The sequence below is a fragment of the Monopterus albus genome, unplaced genomic scaffold, assembly GCF_001952655.1.
Source record: "Monopterus albus unplaced genomic scaffold, M_albus_1.0 scaffold58.1, whole genome shotgun sequence".
In the NCBI taxonomy this organism is placed as follows: Eukaryota; Metazoa; Chordata; class Actinopteri; order Synbranchiformes; family Synbranchidae; genus Monopterus; species Monopterus albus.
Window position 1 is genome coordinate 2,655,102 of NW_018127938.1, and position 16,730 is coordinate 2,671,831.

The 16,730-nt window shown below is 41.5% G+C and overlaps 2 protein-coding genes across 2 annotated transcripts in view; both read right to left on the reverse strand.

The window, feature by feature from the left end:
- myo1f (myosin IF) overlaps nt 1-2,982 on the reverse strand; it is a 19,247-nt gene extending 16,265 nt beyond the window's left edge. Inside the window, exons 1-2 of the mRNA XM_020602730.1 lie at nt 2,910-2,982; nt 1,239-1,358 (exon numbers count right to left, since the gene is read on the reverse strand). Of these exons, the coding sequence (XP_020458386.1) occupies nt 1,239-1,241 (3 nt within the window). The 5' untranslated portion in view covers nt 1,242-1,358; nt 2,910-2,982. The remainder of the gene's footprint in view (nt 1-1,238; nt 1,359-2,909) is intronic.
- Nucleotides 2,983-5,167: 2,185 nt separating this feature from the next.
- adamts10 (ADAM metallopeptidase with thrombospondin type 1 motif, 10) overlaps nt 5,168-16,730 on the reverse strand; it is a 34,204-nt gene continuing 22,641 nt past the window's right edge. The window contains exons 15-26 of the mRNA XM_020602811.1: nt 16,019-16,082; nt 15,812-15,914; nt 14,079-14,212; nt 11,992-12,115; nt 9,657-9,737; nt 8,712-8,875; nt 8,479-8,605; nt 7,460-7,589; nt 6,794-6,998; nt 5,878-6,054; nt 5,574-5,739; nt 5,168-5,301 (exon numbers count right to left, since the gene is read on the reverse strand). Coding sequence (XP_020458467.1) covers nt 5,192-5,301; nt 5,574-5,739; nt 5,878-6,054; nt 6,794-6,998; nt 7,460-7,589; nt 8,479-8,605; nt 8,712-8,875; nt 9,657-9,737; nt 11,992-12,115; nt 14,079-14,212; nt 15,812-15,914; nt 16,019-16,082 — 1,585 coding nt within the window. The 3' untranslated portion in view covers nt 5,168-5,191. The remainder of the gene's footprint in view (nt 5,302-5,573; nt 5,740-5,877; nt 6,055-6,793; nt 6,999-7,459; nt 7,590-8,478; nt 8,606-8,711; nt 8,876-9,656; nt 9,738-11,991; nt 12,116-14,078; nt 14,213-15,811; nt 15,915-16,018; nt 16,083-16,730) is intronic.

Below are 16,730 nucleotides of genomic sequence, written 5' to 3' on the forward strand. Positions count from 1 at the left end.
GCCAGAGATCACTAAATCCCCAACTCTTCACATTGCACAGTGTTAAACAAAGAAAGTGAATTAACTGCTTCTTTAACAGCAGTTATTTCTGCCAGAAACTGTCTGTAACTTCATTGTTAGCGTGTCAGTCACATTTATAGCCTCTTTTGGCCTTTCTTTGACTACACCTTTGCCTGCATCTCACTTGTGACTCTTATTTTGAAGGAATAACAGCCACATGATTAGGGTGATTTTGAGACTAATGTTTAAAAACAAGTGTTTAAGATTGGACTGAAAACACTGGCATATTTTAGATTTTTACACCACCAGAGTCAGACTTCTCTGTACATTTTGGAGACCTTCACTCCAAATCAGCCTATTTAAACAGTTTTTATTGATTGTAAATACATTTCACTGATGTTAAGACTGAAACAATAAGGACAGGTCCCTGTGTAATTTTAGATGTGTGGAGAGTGCTCTGAGCGTGAGGAGGAAGTGTTGTGACAGAAACTACAGGCCTCTCTTGTAGTCCACTTCCCCCTGTCACACCTCATCACTGCTTCTTGTGAAACCCTCTTTATACAGCTACCGGCTCTCTTCCTGCAACTGCTCACAGCTCACTTTGTTAGCCCCCCGAGAGGAAAACACTTTGTCAGATGAATCTAATACACTTGTCTTTATAGTACCTGTCAATATACTCAAGGTATGATCAAGATCATGCACATTTTCTGGTTATTTTAGCATGAACACCATATTTTATATCCATGTACTGGATACACAGTACATCTGTGTTTTCTGCTTGACATGAGTCCAAATCTTCATTTTTATCAAAAATGTGCTCACAAGTCAAAGTAAACAACAATGTAATCAAGGTATTTTGCTCCTTTGAGCTAGACTCAATAAAAGGACATGTCCTCAAAAAGGGGAAACTCACTGTGGTGTTGCTGTGAAGAAGCAGAATTTCCCTGAAGTGATGGCTTTTGAAACATGCAATCATACCCCTTATCAACTGAAAACTGACATTAAAGCACAAAAAACCCCTCCTTTTGTTGGTAAGGATAAAATTAAGTTCATCATGCAACCAGAAAACTGCCTTTAAAAAGCCGGTTTTACCAGAAAACATCCAAATTCAAATTTATAAGATCTGTGTGATTGCAAAAACATCAGCAGGCAAGTGAAAGAGGTGCACTAGCCTCACTTTAAAGAGTGTACACACCAGTTAGAGTGGTTTGGAGCAAAAATAAAAGGTGGTACCGTACCATTGTTCCCTCAGGCCTCTCCCCTCCTCAGGTGTCCACTGTCCAGAGAGAGCGTGTCAATAAAATCCACAGGTCTTCAGACTGCAGCCATCACACAGAAGGACAGACAGAGCCAAAAACCTACAAGACATCCACTGCAACATTCAGAACTTACTTCCTCATACTCCCACAGTTGTTGTGTGAAACAAGAAGTAGTCTAAGATATAACCCCCCCACACACACACACACACACACACACACACAGAGATGCACATACTCATCACGTAAAGTTACTTCTGAACTTCTGTCATATTTAGCGTCATCAGATGATGAACCAACCCATTTGTGTCAGCAGATCCAAAGGTTGACAGCACAATTAGTCTATCCAATTCATGTTGCTCACAGGAGACAAGTGTTGATGGCAGCAACAATTTAAAGGTGATAATTATCTTCAATCTGTTGCCAAATGATGGTGTTTCAGTTGCTGGCTCCACCCAGGCTGTGGTTACTTCATAGTGTGCCTGTATCCTCAGAGCGACTGCTGCTTTCAACACCTATAATAACTGATTCGGGTTCACACAGAGTGTACACCGTGCTGACAGGAGTGGATGTGTGCCTGCGAAGGTGTCTAACTGGGTTGTTTTTGCTGTGTTTTATCAGATTTGGAGTGAGAATGTTTTCCGGTACCTGCACAGCAAATGAAACCACATACTGTAGCTCTGGTCCTAAACATTCAGCTTAGAAACCTTTGAATGGGTTAATGGGATACAGTTGTGCAGTTTTGCCATTCTCTGTGGACAATTTGCATCATTTGTAGTCATTTGTGTTACCTTGTAGTCATTTTGTGTCTTTGTGCAACAGTTTTATGTGGTTTTGTTATGTAGCATCTTTTTGTCTCTTGTACCTTGTCATTAATAAACAGCATCAATAAACAGAATATAAACATTTAATAAGTTTATATAACTACAATATAGTCGTAAAAAGATACACAGTAAAAGGAGGCCGGTGTATAAACAGATTATAGTGAAACATGGTAATAAAACATGTCTTCATAGTGACAAAATTAAAACAGCTGTGTTATATTATAGTGTGTTATACACCATTAATCTAATCCAACATTATTTGGAGCACTTCTAGTATAATATAACAGTATATAACAGTTTAGATGTCATTTTATCACAGTAAGTTTATAGAGCTATTTATTAATTCTTCAATTATTCTATTACACGTGCTGTATGTTTCTCTTGTGTTTGTTCCATGTGATCTGAAATGCTTTGGACAAAATATTCCTTTAGACCATAAACCTTTGTGGTACCCCAAAAGGACAGAAAGCTCAAATGGCTTAAAATCAACAATGCACCATCTTGAGTCAATTTAATATCCTTTTAAAAAAACATACATGGGGCAGAAAGGGATTTGTCTTCTATAGTAGTGAACAACATACAGTACATGTCATGTTATAAGTAGCATGTGAAAAACAAAAACATTATCGGCGCTGTCCCTTTTATTTACTGAAATGAACCTTTATTATAGAAGGCACAGAGGAAACATGCCTATCAGATGCTGAAACAAGATTATTTGACAGTTATCCTTTGAAATAACTTCTGAAAATGTGTCTAAAATTATGTGCAACTTAAAATATTGTGCCCCCCAAAAATTTTTGTTAAAAAAAAAATTAAAAGCAATGTTTACCGTACAGATGAGCAGACACAGGAGCGCCCCCTGGTGGGCGAGGGGTCCTAAGCAGCTGCACTCATACATGCCAGGCCAGCTCTGCTGATTGGTATTGTTACAAAAGGCTCAAACTGGTTTCTAAATAATTAAGGGCACAACTGCTAAAAACGACAACAACAGTGAACAGCACCAATTCAAACCAAAGCACCACAAGAAAAAAAAAAAAAACAGAACCACTGCAGCTAATTCCCATAAACAGCACAGACTGCATATAAAGAGATAGAGCAACTTCCTCTGTTTACAGTGAGATTATGTGACACAGATGCTTTCATCATTAATGTGTAAAGACTGCTGACTCTAGAGCACAGCTGACACTGCATGATGCCATCAGACCTGAGGCCTCTGAGTCTCAGCATTTCTAAAAATGCTCTATGCATGACAAAGAACCAGCTGAAACTGCATGTTTAAAAATGTGTCAGTGAAACTCCTGAATGACATCTGTAGTTCACAACTTTGGGTTGGGTGACATGTTTCTAATTCAGTAGCAGGGAAACAGTGATCTGCTGTGTCACGTGATCACCACTGTTTAAGAAGGAAAAAAGCTGAGTGAAACAGGAAAGGCCAGTTTGAGGAAACACATCTGCATTAAAGCATCATTTAGGCACTGTGCTGTGCTGCTGGTCATTTTTAGATGATTGGTTTGAAAATGCAGCATCACTGTGATGATTCATTAAAGCACCTATAATCCGTATATTTATAATAATGAATCACCTGACAATGGGAAAATGCTGTAGCAGTGTGGAAAGTGTAGCTTGTATTGATGAACCTAGAGAAAATGATCACCTGAAAATTGCAGCTCCCCTCCTTCACAGAGCCTTACACTGTTTCAGCTCATTCTCCGTCCCTTTACTGTCCTGGTTCACTCTCGCCACTCTCCGGCAACTGCTTTCAATGGAAAACCTGTAGGTCAGCACCATATTTTTACCACAAAGGTCTCCTCAGAAGTTGATAGAGACTGAAAACCAATAAAAAATGAAAGAAAAAAATCAGTTGCAGTTTCTATATGATCACACTGGGAGATGTGTTTAAATCTCACAGCAGAGTGGTTTCAGCAGCTATAAAAATGTCCAGGTCTGTGCCACTAAGAAATCAGATATTTTATGCATTTGTAAATCCATCCTCAGATTAATGCTCTGACTATGAGAAGCTGTTTGAAAGCAGTGCGGTTTTGAGGTCTCCACTCCTCCTCACTGGGCCTGCTCCTGCCAACTCGCTGTGTCTCACTGAATTTCAGCAAAGTTACTAGCACTGGCGAGTGAGTGAACAATAGCCATTCGCACTGAGGGTTTTCAGGTATTGACACTGAGCCAAGCTGTTAATGTTCCTTTGTGAAGACTTTATGTTCAAGTCTGCAGCCACAAAACAAAACATCCTATAATGTGAAAATGCCAGTGCTGGCTTTGCTCGCATTGCTAAAGGCATCGTCTCTATGGCAAGACTATGGCAGGTTCAATGCAGTGACAGATTTACAGTACAGCGTCCACAGAGACATCAAGTCAAATCACAACAAATACACAAGTCCTCTGACTGCTGACACTGTGTGCAAACCAGAGTCTCCCCATTCTTTAGCCGAATAACAGCGAGGACTTGCTGATTACGTTGATACGGAACAAAGCAATAGCAGAAAACAATGTGGTCAAGTAACAATTAGCAGATAACACAGAAACAAATCTTTCATTTCATAATATGATATTCCTTTTCATGAGCAAATATGTCAGGAAACTCATTTTCTTTACAAAGTGGATTTATAAAAAAAAACATAACTAAACAAATATCACCTGTTAACATACAGGTTTAAGAAAGTTAGGCCACTGAAGCAAAGACAAACTCTGAGAACTGCAACCAGTCCTACAGTCAAAATGATATATAGTAGCACCAAAATATTACAACGGAGTGATTTGGTCAGAGAGACAGAGAGAGAGGAGTCGTCCTACAAGAAGATGGGGGAAAGTTTCTCTCTCCTGCTGCCTCTCCAGGTTTCAGCAGCCCTCCCTCCAGTAGAATGTATGAGCTCGGCACAGAAAGAGACACCTGGTCTGAACTCTGGCAGAGAAAAACAAAAGGTCCCTTTTAGCACTTCTGGGACCGGGTGTTGGTCCGCCAGCGTCCACAGGTAGATCTCACACTCCTCGGAGAGAGGTAGCACGAGGGCTGCTGTTACAAGGCTCAGTGGGAGGGTTTCAGGCTTACTGTGTGAGTGTGGACAGTACCCAGAGATGGATGCTGTGAGTTTCATGGTGTCAGTGTCCCTGGCAGGTCTTGCAGCACATTTGTCTGAAATATGGCCGGCTGCAGAACTTGAACCTGAGCACCAGGGGGCAGTAAGCCACAGTGTTCACATCTTTACACTCTGTAAGGGAGACAAACATGAAATATGTTTTTATAGCAGATCTTTTAGAAAGACTTCTGAGTAGACTTTTGCCTTTACTATATTTTGAGTCAAAAAAAAATGTAGAATCGAATTTGATTTGATCACATTAGTTCATAATAATTTACTGAATGACTCAGAAATGAACTTTTTAAAGTCAAAATATTAATCTGAGCATGACCATTTAATTCAGTTACTCTTCATAATGTTTTCTATAAAATGTGAGGCTACGCTGACAAATTTTGACCTCTGACCTTCAGGGTTGTCTGTACTGATGGGCAGACTGACGGCACATTTGCTCTTGCACTGCTGCGTGGCTGCTGGCCGCTGATGGTCCAAACACTCACTGGATGGGTGGCTGGTGTGTGTCAGACATTTTACTGAACGCATCTCCTGACCCAAACCACACTTGGCAGAACACTGGTGCACAAAAACACACACAGCATTTGAACCCGGTATTGGATTTAAGTACTGTACAAAACAGACACTGATTTGTAAAAACAAAATTCCCACCATAACCACAAACAGAACCAAGAATAACCCAAAAACCTGACTTACCTCTCCCCAAGGACCTGTCACCCACTGAGGGGGAGGGCAGCGCTGCAGGTTACAGCGTACCCTGGAGGTGGGACGGCCCTGTTTGGGGCACCTGGACTCTGGCAGCGTGTCACCGCTCTCCCCGCTCTTACACAACACCACACGGTGCCTGTAGCCAGGGCCACAGCTGGGTGTACACTGTAGACAAAGTGGGAGATGATGAAAGAGGGAGAAAAAAAACAGAAAACACTGTCAGGAGGCCAGGGAGATGGAGGAACTGGGAGGGTGCAGCAGGGGGTCACTGCGGTCACAAGCATGCAAAAAGAAATCCTCTGGATCTACTCAGTAGAGGGCAGCAGCTGCAGTAGAAACAATGCCAACAGCCCGCTTAGTTACTGTGAATCAGTTGCATACACCTCTTCTCCTGACTGAAGATGCCAGAGAAAAGGCACTGCAGCGCTTCTGACACCATTCAATTTAGTTTCAATCCATCCTGAGCTGTGAGAACAAAGCTTAGATATGAGGAGAACAACCTTAGCCTGTTTAGCCTTAAGAGTCAACATGATGTATGTTAAAAGTGTAGTTTTACTGAATTACAGCTACTACAAGAGGAGGAAAATCTTCCTCAGACTGCTCAGACTCAGAGTCAATCCCCTGACCCACATTCCCAAATGACAAGTGTAACAGGTCATGACTGAAACAACATTTATTTGCTTCAAGCCTCTACTGTGTATTTCATGGTTAAGGTGCTCTTACTTTCTCCTGGCAAATCTTTGGGTTTGTAATGTTCATCTGGAAAACAAACTATTGCTTCATCTGAAAGGAATCCTGCAAGAAACTCAAGCACTGGTTCAATTGCAACTATGAATTGAATAAAAACATTGCAGGAGTGCATGCAGAACACATGCACAATGGGACACCTATGATGTCTGCCTACCTCTGACCAGTCCAGGGCCAGCCATTCAGGGGGGCAGCTGTGGTTGTGGCAGGGCTCCGTGAGTGAGGGGCGTGGGGCAGTGCAGGCGGAGTCGTCCAATACTTTCTCCTCTGTCACAGAGATCCTCCTTTTACACAAAACCTGCCGAGTCTGCAGGCCGCTGTTACAGCTGCGGCTGCACTCAGACCAATCTCCTGTCCACCAGCTAGAGGCAGAATGAACCCTTTTTGTAAGTCATTCATTTTTAATGCATTACATTAGGGCTGTAAGGATATCAGATTTTTACTACCTGATTATCATGGCCAGAAAAGGAATTCACAATAATTCTACTTTATTCTATTTTAGTTTCTTAAATGGTATGGGCATTCAACATTAGGTGAGAGAGAAACAGTACTTCGATTTTTCTGTATGTCCTGAATTGACAATAAAAATCATTGATTTGATCTTTGATAACGATATTATCATGATATTTATAGAAAAAAAAAATAAGTAGAAGTAAAGAAAAAGTTTAAAGCAAAGCTTCTCCTTCTCTGACATGGCACTAGAAAATCTAAACCAATGGTACACTGTACAGCAACTTAAAATGATAAATGGGAAGCAATAAAATGCACACAGGAAAGGTTCAGAGTCATCAAGAAACACATTCCACATTAAGAGATGACTCACTTTGGGGAGCATGGCTCAGTGTTGCAGGATCTTCTCTTCTCTTTGGGTTTGTTCTTCTTTTCACAGAAGTGGTTGCTGACGACCGAATGATCCGCCTGCTTCTTGCACACCACCTGCTGGTTCTGCGCGCCTGACGAGTGAGACCACCCAAGACAGATGTACAAGAGGGAAATATCAAAGGTCAGTAAGACATCATTGTTGATGATACAAATTCATTCTCAATATTAACTGTTATGAACTCTGTGCGGGGTAAAATGGACTATTAACAGATGTAGGGACACGGATCATTAACTAATAAAGGTCAAAGAGGAAAACCAATACCTCTGGACTCGAGAGGGACTTCACAAACATTCTAGGCCCATGGTGGCCTCTCTGGGTCAGCGCTAGTCTGCAGCAGGGATTTGTACTGTGTATTTTTATGGGCCACTGTATGTGTGTTAGCGCTTCTGTGTGTTTGTACGTCCATGTGAAAGCGAGACAGAAAGAGGGAGATTAAAAGAGTAGGAATGTCCACTTCTGTTCAGTTTCACTTTATTCACAATAAACACACGGGCCTGTTCTAATATTGTACTTTTAAGGGTTTTTTCAAAAATGAGTGTTATTTTGTTAAATATATACAAAAATCCTGGACCATAATACTTTAAACACAAAGATTCATGAACAAATTATTGTTATAACTTTAAAGGAATTTTGAGAAATTGTCTTTCTTAGATGACAAAACTGATACCACTTATCTGTATGAAATCTATGAAGCTAAGCTAGTTAGCTTAGCACCAAGACTGGAAGCTGGGAAATGACTGGTCTGGCTGTGCTTAAAAGGAATAAATCTTCAGACCTTGTCCCCATAGAGTAAACCATTCAATTTTAGGCTACGTGCATTTCCTTAATGTAAGTGTTAGATTTGGTGTTAGACACGAAGTGGGTAAGTTTAAGTTTAGGGTAACTGTTGAGGGAATTAAGTCAATGCAGTGTCTTCCTACATGACAACAGTTCGTTAGTGTGTTGTGCGTCTGGTCTACCTCCAGCGCAGAGAGCCGAGCATCGTGACCAGGAGGTGTAGTGCCAAGCGAAGCCGCCCACAGGATCTCTACTGACTGGGGGGTTGAAACGGTAGTGGATCCCTGGGTTCTCCTCCCTCACCAGCACCTACACATATATATGACCAAACCTTTAACACAACACAGTTATGAAACTTTTTGGGAATATTTTTGAAGGGGGATTTTAAGTCTGAAAAAGCACTGTCCATTCATACCATGACAATAAGACTTATGTTTGTTGGCCCTAGAGCTTCAAGAGTTTCTGGTCCATCGGTGGGCCGCCTGTAGTGGAAGGTGGTGCTGGCAATATCAAATCTGCGTGGCGTGTCAATAGTCAGCTTCCCATTGATAAAGTACTGGTCACCTTTACTCTTTAGCACTGCAGCACATGAGAAGGGGAAAGAAAACTGAAGGAAGACAGCAAAAGGAACCAATGAATGCAATAATGTCACTTAATTCATTTGCAGTATCATCTAATGAGGTATCCTGAGTGCTGACACAGAGTGAACAAACATTACTCTGTGTCAGCACTGAACATTACTCCAAGAGAGGACTGAGACATACAGTTTAAAGCATTTGATTTTTCTTTAAAACCGCCATCATGAGCATGTAGAGGCTAGTAAATACCAGGTGTGCATCATTCAAGCTGGAAGCAGGTGAAACTGTTACTTCGCATCTGAATCTACTGGATTTTACTTTTAGGGTACTGACTGCGATGAGGCTTTGCAGCCACATTGCCACCAGATTGTAGACACTTATGTAGTTGTTTTCACTGAGCAGGAAATATCATAGCTGTCAGAAATTCCTCATATCTCATAACTACAATAAGGAGGGTGATGTAAACCCTCCTTCTAACTTGGCTGCTCATGGTAAACCCTTTTCATAGAAGACATTTAGGCTTTTCATAGCTTGAATAGCGCAAATGAATCATGCGTCAGCTATGATCTTCTTCTTGTCAAACACTTGTTAAGGCGCCAAATTTCCTAAAAGGTTGGGAGTATTCCAGTAAAAGTTCAGGCATTCAAACAAGCCCATCTTACTGCCAAATATTGCATAAAAAGGTTATATAACCCTATTAGTTAGTAGAGTAACAGCTTTGTGGTCCCTGTCACAGGCTTCAGGAAGTTATACTAAACATTAGCTTCAGTGAATCATCTTACCAAGGTAGTTGAGGGAGATGTTGAGCTCATGTATGTGGATGAACACAGATCCTTTAGGAATTCTGACCACCTCTTCATAACCTGAGAGACATATAGACCCACATAAACTCATAAACATACATGGATGGATAGATTGATAAAATAAAAGCAAAGGAGCGGAGGTTTATTGACAGGGGATCAGAGAATTGACTCATAAGCAGCACTTAGGTCTGTGAGATGCTGATGGACTGAGCAGAGGCTTCAGATTCCAGCTGCATTCCTGTGCAGCTGGCCTCAACTGCTAGAGAACTGTGCCAAGAGCCGGCTTTTCCTCTCTCCTTTTCATTCCATCCATGTCATTTGGTTTCATCCCCTTTTCTTTTTACACTCATGTCCCCTCCACCCTGCCTCGCTCTGCTTTTCTCAGCTTTGCTCCAACCACTGCAGCCCTGTAAATAACTTGAGCCTCACTATAGGACAAAGAAGTAAGACATGGAGGGTTAAGATAATTCCTTCCAGTGGTTTGACCACAAGAGGAAAGGACAGGCTTGACCTCTCTGTGGAGCTTTGGGAGGCAGGAGTGACCCTGCTATGGGTTTCTAGATGGAGGTGTGGAAGATTAGAGGGGTTTGAGGTTTCTGGCCTCTGAGACAGACACAAAGAAAAAGTTCAAGAGTGAGGTTCTTTGGGTAACAATCAGGGGACCTGTGTGGTAAACAGAGAGCAAAGAAGCTATAATCCCCTGGCCCTCGACACTTCAGCAATCTCTCACCACCTAGCAGAGCTACAAGCTGGACAGATGGAAAGACACTTAAAGGGACATTACTGCATCTAAGCTGAGCCCACAGAGCAAGAATCAAATAACACAGCAGGTTTAAACTTAATCTTTCACTTTTCTGGGATGGAAGGAACTCCATTAGAACATCTATGTCATTTTATTCTTAATTTACAGTGTAGGCTCAATGGTTTATCTTGATCCCTGTGTGTCATAAGCATAATGTCATTATTTAATTACATAAAATATCAGAGTTGACTTAAGGTTTCTAAGGGTATTCTTCTGACATGCACATTGTTTTACTCGTGTTTGCTTTGCTGCCCTCCGCCCTGGGTGTGATATGATATGATTCCATTTACACATCTCAAAACACGACTAAACGAGCTACGCTTCAAGATCAGCATTACTAACAGAATTATTTGGGGCCAGTGATACTGTCAGATTTTCTGACGGAGGCTGAGACCCCAGCTGGGCTTGATAGATTGGTCTGGTCGCTGTGGTCCGGCGCATGGCTGCCTGTTCAGGGTGTGTCCCCTCTTGAAGGATCCTGGAAGGGGGTGAGCAGTGTGAACAGCTGGGAGAGAGACTCTAAAACTGGTGTCATGGGGAGAAATGTAACCCAGAATAGGCACGATGGCAGCCGGACCTCAAACCGCACTGGTCAGACCTCACCTAAATCTGTCTGCCATGTATCCCTGTGAGGCTGGAGGATAAATACTGTATATGTAAGCATATACAGTTTATGTATATACTGTATGTGTATATTTATGTGTGCTTTGTTATGCTCTAGGGAGTTTTCAAGGTTTTTTCTTGGTCCTTTTAGAGACCATACTGACTGAATAGACTCGCCTCACTGTATTTGTTTATTTATTTTCTGTAAAGTATTAGTGTAATCTTTATGTAGAGATGTGTGCACCATGGTAAATATCTTCAATACAACCCTACACAAACCCTATTTGATGGGTAGATATTTTTCCAAGGCTAATACTTTTCTAGTGGGATGTTGAAGGACTAGCAAGGAATAAATATACTGACTTTGGACGACATGGCTTGATGTAAACACAGTGATGGTTAAGATCTGTAAAGCCAACTTTAAATCTGGGCTGAACAAACTGTATATAGATCAGAAAACCCCAACACCCAAAACAAGTGCTGTAAAATATATAAATGACTGTTCTTGCAGTTACATGGGGTTTTATTGACTTTATCTAATAAATAACAGCATCAGTCTGCTGCTGTGAGGAGACTTAGCATGGGAACAAATAATTCATCTGTTACATTTTGAATACCTGGGGTATCCTACTGTAGTTTCCTTTCCAAGGCACTTTTCCAAGCTGCATTCACAATCCAAAGTATCAAAATCCAAAGGCTGGATTTGCACATTTTTTGGACATAAGAACAACTAGGATGCATAGATTCTCACGCTGAATGTTAACCTCACGTGACTCTTAGACGAGAGGAGCTAGTTCCAGCGCTGAAGTCAAAACGTGAATTCATCTTGACCACGGCTAGTCAATTGCCAGTTAATCAATGAGATGACTGGGAGCGTAAAAGAAGTGCTTGAGAGTTTGTTTCCTGTACCTCCTTCAGGCAGCGAGTCATTGAAGACTCCTTCCACAGACACACAGCTGCTCCCGTCACCCCCGCAGATCCGGCAGCGGTCCTCGCGAACGTCCGAGCCGAGGATGCGATCACAGCCTACGTGCTGCGAAAGGAAGAAATGAGTGAGCTGCGGGGTTACTCGGGGTCACGGGTGAAAGGGCACAGCCAGTGAGTCAAGAGGTGTCCGGGCTGAGGGATTACGTGTAATGTCTTCCAGACTGCTTTTCCCAAACATAGGAATATCAGATGGTAAGTCCAGATGTGTTTTCTGATCCCGTGTAGTCATAATGCTCTTAGGTTGCTAAATTCATAGCTGTCGACATAAATAAGTTTCATGATGAGCGAAGCAGATGGTTTTACTCAAACTCTTTTAACAGTGAACCAAATCTAAACAAAAGTGCAGCAAATGAATGGCAACTGCTCCCTCTCTCATATATTCATATGACAGTTGCTTATTGTAGATAGGGATAATGAGACTTCAGTTTATTATTACTTTTGCATTGATTAGATCCCAGTTCAAACTAAAACCAGAGCTAAAATTGTGATTCTTCCTTTGGTTATCTGGCTACTTTATAACATGGGTATTGGCGAGTAATAGAAATGGATCAAAATGATATTTTAGAGCTAAAAAGTTTTATTCACTATTAGTCAGTCAACAAAACGTTTACTGCTTCATTCATCAAGACAAATTGCCATGTCACACTTCTCAAATGTTAGGAGTTCATTGTCATATATTCTATTGTTCTAACTTGAATATCTTTGGCAACAACACATGCACAAAATGAGCAATGTAAAAATGTGCATTTTCTGATTTTAAACAATTAATTTATTAATTCAGAAAATATTCATGAAATTGTGAGTTGAAGCCCTATTTAATGTTTTCCCCATTTTTGTCATTTATAAAAATGGAAAATTGTCATAAATGCACCTACTTTACATTTGTTTTTTCCTAACTACATAACTAAATTAGCAGATAATACCCAGGTCTATCTTCACTACAAATTACTCAGCATCAAAGACTAACATGAATAAATCTACCTTTGTGTTTGGCTTAACAGAATTGGTACAGGGGGTTACCCAGCTGCAAACAAAAGAGCGTTTTGTCCACAGCATGTTTTAAGTTTCATGCATAAAGTACACAAGAGGTTAGATGAGAAAAAAAACTGAGATGAAGAGGACGCTCTGAGGACTGAAGAGAAAAGCCGAAAGAAAGAGGGAGGGAAGGAAAAACCAAGGGACATGGTAAGAAAATTGGAGGAATGCAGAGCTGTAGGGAGTCAGCAAGGAAAAGAGAGCGAGAGAGAGTAAGACTGCAGTGAATGAAAGCCAGCCTGCAGTGCAGACAGACTAACAGCTGAGCTGCAGGGTCACTGAGTTCCTACAGAGCAGGACAGCAGAGGAGAGGAGATGATGAAAGCCTAGAGAGGGGTAAACAAAATCCTTATTTTGGAGGAGCCCAGGATCTCCAGCCTCCCTCAGCTCATCAGTCTACCTAAAATACTTCAATTAAAGAGAGGACTGAAAAATAAAATCATATGGCGCTCTACAAACATGCAGACAGCAAGCTGTTGGTGTTCAGTTTTATTTGTCCTCACAACCTTTTCGCCATGTGCAAAGCTTCTACTTATTTGCTTCACCATTAGTTCATCCTTTAAAATCCCTTAACAAATGAGCCATGTGAGTGTCAAGATGGGCTCCAGGGACGTGTTGGGACTCCAGGTGGTCTCCATTTCATCACAGTGTACAACAGCTAGATGTTCTGTTTCCATTAAAGCCAGGATTAAGAGAGTGCATAGGTAATGAGAACCTAAGACTTCTGCCAAAGTTAAGACAGTTTTTCAGTTCAGCAGCTGATTGTGTTGATGGCCTGCAGTCTGTGTGTAAACTAGACAGTGGCGACTGTCCATGGTCTAGAAAGTGAGTATAAACAATGCCATCACAGCTGAAGACAGTCTTGTGTTGATTTTCTATTCTGCTGCTTCAGCTGAAACTGCAGCATACATACAATACAGCAGATCGCATGGATGCATAGAAACAAAGACATATATAAAATATTCTTATCTCACCTTACACTCCCCGTTCACACACACATCCAGCGAGTCATCTCTACAGAGTGTGCCGTCCACCACAGCTGGAGCACGCTCTGTGTAGAAATTGTAACCCTCGGCCAGGCAGTTGAGAGAGCAGGGCTTCACCCCACCTGGACACGCAGACACAATTCAATGTAGCATGTGATACAAAACAGTTAACTGTATGTTGTACTGGCATGTGTAACTGGTTGCAAGTCTCAGTTCTGCTGAATGTGTTACATCCTAAAGAGGGGTGCACAAAGAAAAGCTTTCTCAGTGCTGACAACTACAGAACAAGCAGCTGAATGTGATTAGCTTCCCTCAAATTTATGCAAACAGACACAAAACTAATGTTTTCCCTCAGTAAACACATACAAGCATACACAAACAGCAATCTAAACGGGTATAGCAGGACAGCGTCTAGAGTCCCATAATCAAATTGAAGCTTAACCCGGGGCTGCAGCTGTTAAAAATGTTAGAGAAAACTGCCCATCATAACTTCCCTGAGCCCAAAGTAACAGTAACTTATTTTGTACAACCAACAAAATGCAAAGATATTTATGTATCTACCACTACAAGTCTGGAACCAGCTAAGTTGTGAAAGACTGACAAACGCCAGTATGGCTAATCTACATGCACATCCTAGCTCAGTGTTTGTATTTTGTCAGAAGAAGCTTCACCATGTACAGGTTAAAAAAATATAGCTGCAGAGGACAGAGAAGAGGCTGGGCAGTGTGATCTGGCCTTAACACAGGGCAGAGTCTATGGCACTGCTCCTATTTTAACAGCTGCAAGGGATTTCCATTGTAAAATCAGCTGACTTGATGAAAGGAGCACTTGTTGCCTAAAGTTGGAACTGGCTAGCCAGCTACCTCTGTAAACCATTATGTTATTTAAGGTCTAGATTAAAGGCAGTTATGTCGTTGAAACAATTTATCTTTTGCGTCCAGTGTAGCGCTCATCAGGAGCAAGGAATTCTTGCAAGGCATTGTGGGATGCATGGCTCTCTGCAGCTTGCATCTGCAAACCAGACAGGAGGGAGTCTGCAGCTTTCTCCTCACTTCTAGATCCATATGTTCACTTATATTCTAGTCTTTCCTCCTAATTTCCCTACTCTATTTTCATGTCTAAAATCAACTTCTACACTTGATTTTTCTTTTGAGGTATGAAAGAATATGTGATGGCCTGTTAGTAGCTGGTATAGCCATGAGGCTTTGAGGTAATCAGATCCCCCTGACCTAAAAACTAATAGTTTTACCAGAACCACCTGTTCAGTGAAATTACAAGCTGGAAGGAGAAAGACACACAACCAATTGGATGTTAATACAAGTCGCACACAAACCTCCAGTTTAGAAAAACCTAAACGAAAGAGAATACCAAGGTGAACGGTACAGTTACCACCCAAACTGTCAGCTTTAAACTTCCATCACAGTTTACAAACAGACATTCAGGTTGAATCACTGAGTGGACACAGTTTTCCTATGTAGTGCAGTAGTTGTAGGTTATTAGTGATATTTCAGGTGTGTTCACTTGCAGTTTTACCTCCATATAAAGTGGTTGTTTACAGTGCTTGGGTTGTCCTGTTAGATGTATTTAGAGATCTACACAATTACTGTACTGACAGACAGATTTGAAGGTGTGTCAAAAAGTGAGGACCAGCTAGAATATCCTCACTCCCATGGCACACACACACACACACACACACACACCCCACAGGTTTACTCTCTCACCCCCTCTGTACGGCTTCCAGGTATAAAATTTCCCCCGGAATGGAACGCTGTCAAAGTTAGAGCACTGAATCTCCCGGAAATCCCGCGAGCCTGCAGGGCACTCCTGTAAAACACACATACATCCAAGCAAATTAAACCAAGTAACAATCATTATGATCGGGCTATTTATTGGTGAAGATGATGAGGAAGAAGAGCAGCGATACTCACGTCTATATTGCAGGACCTGAAGCGCTTTCTCTCCCCTAGACAATACTTTCCACCGATGGTTGGCCTAGAGCCAGACACAGAGTTTCAGGCCAGCCAGTCACATCTGAGTACAGTTAATAAGATCTAACTACACAGTGTTGGCTCCTGATCTCTGCTTTGTCTGCCTTCATCAACACGCTCTCAGTCTCACATCTGTCTCTTTTTATTGCTTTATTATTTGTCCCAAACCAACACGACAGCATTTTAAAAAAACAGACGTGAGAAGGAAACCGGAGTCAGCCACTGTCAAATGGCAGCTTCCACTAAACTTTCACCAAATTTAAACATACTGGAACCAAACAAACGTAAAACAATGGTGAAAAATTATACACGAGAACACCATTGGCCTCAAATTTGGGTCAGTTCATTCTTCATTTAACCAGTTCAAGATGAGGGATCTGGTGACTGTGATTCAAAACCAAGCCTGTTAGTTGTTTTGTGATGACTCAGACTCCTGTTTGAATAATTTCACAATCACAAAACATTGCTGTGACACTGTTGCCTGCAAGATGGTCCTGGAAATAAATCTCAGTCCAGTTGCTTTCTGCATTGAGTTGAATGTTCGTGCTCCAGTTGCCTCCCAAAGGTAAAACTGATTTTCTTGGTTCTGATTTACCACACTAACGTTTACTTTTCAATTTCTCAATCTTAGGCTCTGCTCTTTTTCTTCTGT